The 3,977-nt window shown below is 44.1% G+C and overlaps 1 protein-coding gene across 1 annotated transcript; it reads left to right on the top strand.

The window, feature by feature from the left end:
- The first annotated feature begins 683 nt into the window (after nucleotides 1-683).
- LOC123053597 (uncharacterized) lies at nucleotides 684-3,706 on the top strand. Its single transcript, XM_044477072.1, has 3 exons — nucleotides 684-913; nucleotides 1,826-2,119; nucleotides 2,872-3,706. The coding sequence occupies exons 2-3, from the start codon at nucleotides 1,858-1,860 to the stop codon at nucleotides 3,504-3,506; spliced, it is 897 nt and encodes a 298-aa protein (XP_044333007.1). The 5' UTR covers nucleotides 684-913; nucleotides 1,826-1,857; the 3' UTR covers nucleotides 3,507-3,706.
- The last annotated feature ends 271 nt before the right edge of the window (nucleotides 3,707-3,977 follow it).

The raw sequence follows: 3,977 nt of genomic DNA, 5'->3' as shown, positions 1-3,977 counted from the left end.
GATCAATTTCTTTTGAAATATATTCAGGTGGACAATCTTTCCATGGTGACTGTTTAAAAGAGAAACAAGTTGCATATACATAGGAAACATTATTATGCATGGAGAGAATTTTTTGGTGGCCATTAGAACATGCCAAAATCACAAATTAAATAGGATTGTGCTCACTTTTGAAATAAAAGATTGATGGCCTCTTTGATACAAAGGATTTATAAAAGAATTTTTGAAGGATTGAATCCTAAGGATTTTTTTTCTACGTGCATTGTTTGATTCGCAGGAATGCAATCCGTAAACAAAAAATCCTTAGGATTCATTTGTTCTAGATTTCACAGAAATATTTTCATCCACTCCAACCTCATGTGAAAATTCCTCTGTTTTCCTGTCCTCAATCAAACTTTCATGCACATGGCATCCTTTTCCTGCATTTTTTTTTCTATTTCTGCCTTTCACAAATACTACTCCCTCCGTTCCTAAATATTTGTCTTTCTAGAAGTTTCAAATGATGACTACATACGGAACAAAATGAGTGAATCTACACTCTAAAATATGTCTATATACATCCGTATGTGGTGACCATTTGAAATCTTTAGAAAGACAAATATTTAGAAACGGAGGGAGTATGAATCAGAGAGGGCCTGAATGGGATCGGACGGTCGGCGCTCCCTTGACGCCGCCTGCGTCTTCTCCCAGAGTAAAGGAAAGATAACTTCCCGGACAAACATCCCTTCTCCTTTCTTCGTTTCGTGCTTTCCTCTCCTTCTTCCTAGCGCGCGCAGACTTGTCCGCCACTTCACGGAAATTCCCCAAGAATACCTCTACATATATATACGCCGCCCGCCTCCATTCCGGTGTTCCTAGTTTCCACTCATCCGCCGCTGCACCCGAATCCCCGCCCCACGAAGCTTCGTCGCGCAAGGTACGTAATTTTCCCTCCCGCTTCCTCCAATTCGGTGCGATTTTCCATGGAAACTTCGCCTGGTGCGCACCAAGAATTCGCATTCTTGGCGCTGATGGCAGCTTCTGTGGTAGTTTCTGGGATTTGCCGCCTCGCTTGCGGATTCCTCGGGGTGCGAAATAGTCTTGCTGCCACCAGGCGTATAAATTGGGGTGTTTGTTAGGAGAATCATAGCCAAACCCTAGAAATCTAGCTGCCTGCCGCCGAATTGAGCTTCTTCTTCTTTCGCGTAGGATTGACCAGTTGAGGTTTAGGATTCTGGTATTAGGATGGATGAATTGGATTTTACAACTAGGGGCAGGGATTTTGGCCAGCAGCCTGCAAGGTTGCTTCTAGATTCCTCTCTCATTGGGATTAGAGGGGGGAATTTAACCGAATTGCAGTGCACACAGGGTAAAATTGCTTCTAGCTTGAATCGTGCTGCTTGGGAGCAGAATCCAAGTGGATTTCTTCCGAAGTCGCCTTTCGACCACTATGCTGTTGCGCGTAAGTTAGCTCTGCCATGCTTACCATCACAAGGAAAGTATCTTGTCCACACATCACCAAGGAAAGCATGTCGACCGAGGAGGTGGAGAAGAGTGGGGAGGGAATTAAGAGTCAATCCATTAGATCTGGATGTCAATTTCTTGGTGCTAGCCACTGGCTACTCATTAGGGATAGTATCAAAGAATTTAGACCAAAGGACATTAAGTCCCAGCTTTATTGCAAGCAAATGCTTAGTGGGGTCAATGATAGATGGACATCGGAATGGGAAAAGGATTAGGGTGAAGGATTTTGGTTTGGGTGGAGTAGGTTGCAAGACACGTCGATGGGCTATTAGGACCAGGGGAGAGGCTTCCTTCGGTGAATCTTACCTGATGGCATCTGATGCAGGTGATGCTTTTAGCAACAACAGGCATCAAACAATGTCGCTGAGTTATGATGGGTCTCAAAGTGAGGATCGGCAAAGTGAGGAGGTTCAGTCAGCATACAAAAAGTTCAGTGCAGGGGATGAGGATGTGATAAGGGGTTTTGTAAATTTGGATGAAACTGAAGAGCAAAATGAAGAAAATGAGTGGAGTTGGGTGCCCCAAGAGGAGGATCCTCTTGCTGAATCAGCTTCTTCGCTTGAGAAAGCACAAGAAGTTCTTGAAAAATTCTTCAAGAAAAATGAAGATCTTGAAACTGGTATGTTCTTTTCTTTGTTATGCTATGCACTTTCTTATTCATGTTACTGTGTAGTACTAGTAATCAATAGGCACCTTTTCCCCACTGTGCTTGTGAACCATTGACAGACTATGATAGCTTGTTTGGTTTACTATACGTTGGTAAGTGCTTGCAACCTTTAATTGCTTTTGGAACTTAACCTATGCTGAGCGGTATCAATAGCCCCTTACAACCTGATGCTGCTATGTTTCAGATTTCGTAAGAAATCTGTTGATCTTTACTGGGCAATTGACTGCTAATTTAAGGGCGATAGGTAGTTTATCCAGGTTTATGTGGTAATAGTTAGTTACAGCTCCAGTCCTTGCAATACATTTATGTCTTATTGAGTGCTGTTAATAAATAAATACACTGTTAAACAGTTATGTCATGGTATTTTTATTTTTAACGTCATGCCGTGAAGATTTCCGACCGTGCTAAGAATCCTTGCACAGTATTGAAAGGTTTTTGTCATAACATAATTTTGTAAACGAGCTCTTCACAGCATAACTAGGTTTATGTGTTATGTGGATATCAATGCATGCACTTCCGGAAGTGTTTTTCTTTTTTTTGGCTACTTCATGTTATAAGGAATCATTTAACTCCCATCACCCTTGGTTATAACTGTGTTATTCCTATGTATACTGGTTAGGTTTTCATCCCTCTGGCCTCTATTGTGTACGATTCTGTTGAATTACCTGTAATAAGTGGTTTGTTCTACCTGTGTTCTTTTTCAGAGATGCTGAAATTGTCAGAACTTGGCAAGGAGTTTGTGGCTGAGGATTCACATGATGGCAACATAGGTTTGCCTTATATAGGGGCTGATGTACTGGGGATGAATCAAAAGATGGAATGTCTTGAACTGAAACTGAAAGAAGCGTCAGATACTATCACAGAGAAGGATTCAAGATTATCCGAGCTCCAGTCACTTATCAACAGTGCACATACACCAACGCTGCAGACGGAGCCCGTCAACGTTGATGAGTTGGAGACCGAGCTTGAGAGCCACCTTCAGGACAAAATCGAAGCCGAGATTCAGTGTCTGGTCATGGTGAAAGCAAGGCAAAACTGGCAAGCCCGGGCCGAGGACCAGATTGCCTTGGAGGAGCACAAGCTCTCCGCCGGGGAAGACACAAGGATGTTGCTCAAGCTACAAGACACGGAGAAGAAGATCGTGATGCTGAAGGAGCAGGTGGACAGACTAGAGGCCCACGAGAAGGAGCTGTCGGTGACGACGGAGGTCCTGAGGATGCAAAGCAAGACCTTCAAAATCGGCCTCTTCGGTCTCCTCCAGCTGATCATGCTGTGCCTTTCCCTCAAGATGTTCTTCGCCCAGGACTCTGCCCGCTTCGGCGATCTCGTGCCGACATGATGGCTAACTAGTTAGCGCTTGTTTTAGTCTGTATGTATGTAAATTTCAGTCGATTGATTTGCCTCGTGTTAGGTCTGACCTCGGCACGGTGAAGCTGCTGCCACGCTGTGAAAGTGTAACCCGTGTGAAACTACGCGTGTCCTGCTGTAAATTATGTGTGTGCATAAATATATATGGTATATCTAGGTTTGCCTGACTAAGCTCATTGGCTGCTTGCATCTACTGGGTGGTGTCACCGGCAGTTCCGTTCGACAATTACTTTCATTCTGCTCTCCTGAAAAGATGGAAGGGCGTTGTTTTGACTGCACGTTCCTGATGTGTAAGTGTAACGTCTGAAGAACTACAGCGTGCTCTGTAAAATATCCGCTGTTTGCATCTACGGCAGTTTCTTTCGGAGCCCTTCGCTGAAGAAAAGCTCCCTCCTCCAGGTCTCCATTTCTTCAGTAGCAGGGCCGGGAAGGCCCTGGTTTG

This window comes from Triticum aestivum, chromosome 2D (assembly GCF_018294505.1).
Source record: "Triticum aestivum cultivar Chinese Spring chromosome 2D, IWGSC CS RefSeq v2.1, whole genome shotgun sequence".
NCBI classification, from domain to species: Eukaryota; Viridiplantae; Streptophyta; class Magnoliopsida; order Poales; family Poaceae; genus Triticum; species Triticum aestivum.
This window is presented reverse-complemented; position numbering and strand designations above follow the sequence as displayed.

Coding starts and splice junctions, on each gene's coding strand:
- LOC123053597 (XM_044477072.1), top strand. CDS start 1,858: ATGTCGCTGAGTTATGATGGGTCTCAAAGTGAGGATCGGCAAAGTGAG. Junction 2,120..2,871: donor AAATGAAGATCTTGAAACTG/GTATGTTCTTTT, acceptor GTTCTTTTTCAG/AGATGCTGAAATTGTCAGAA.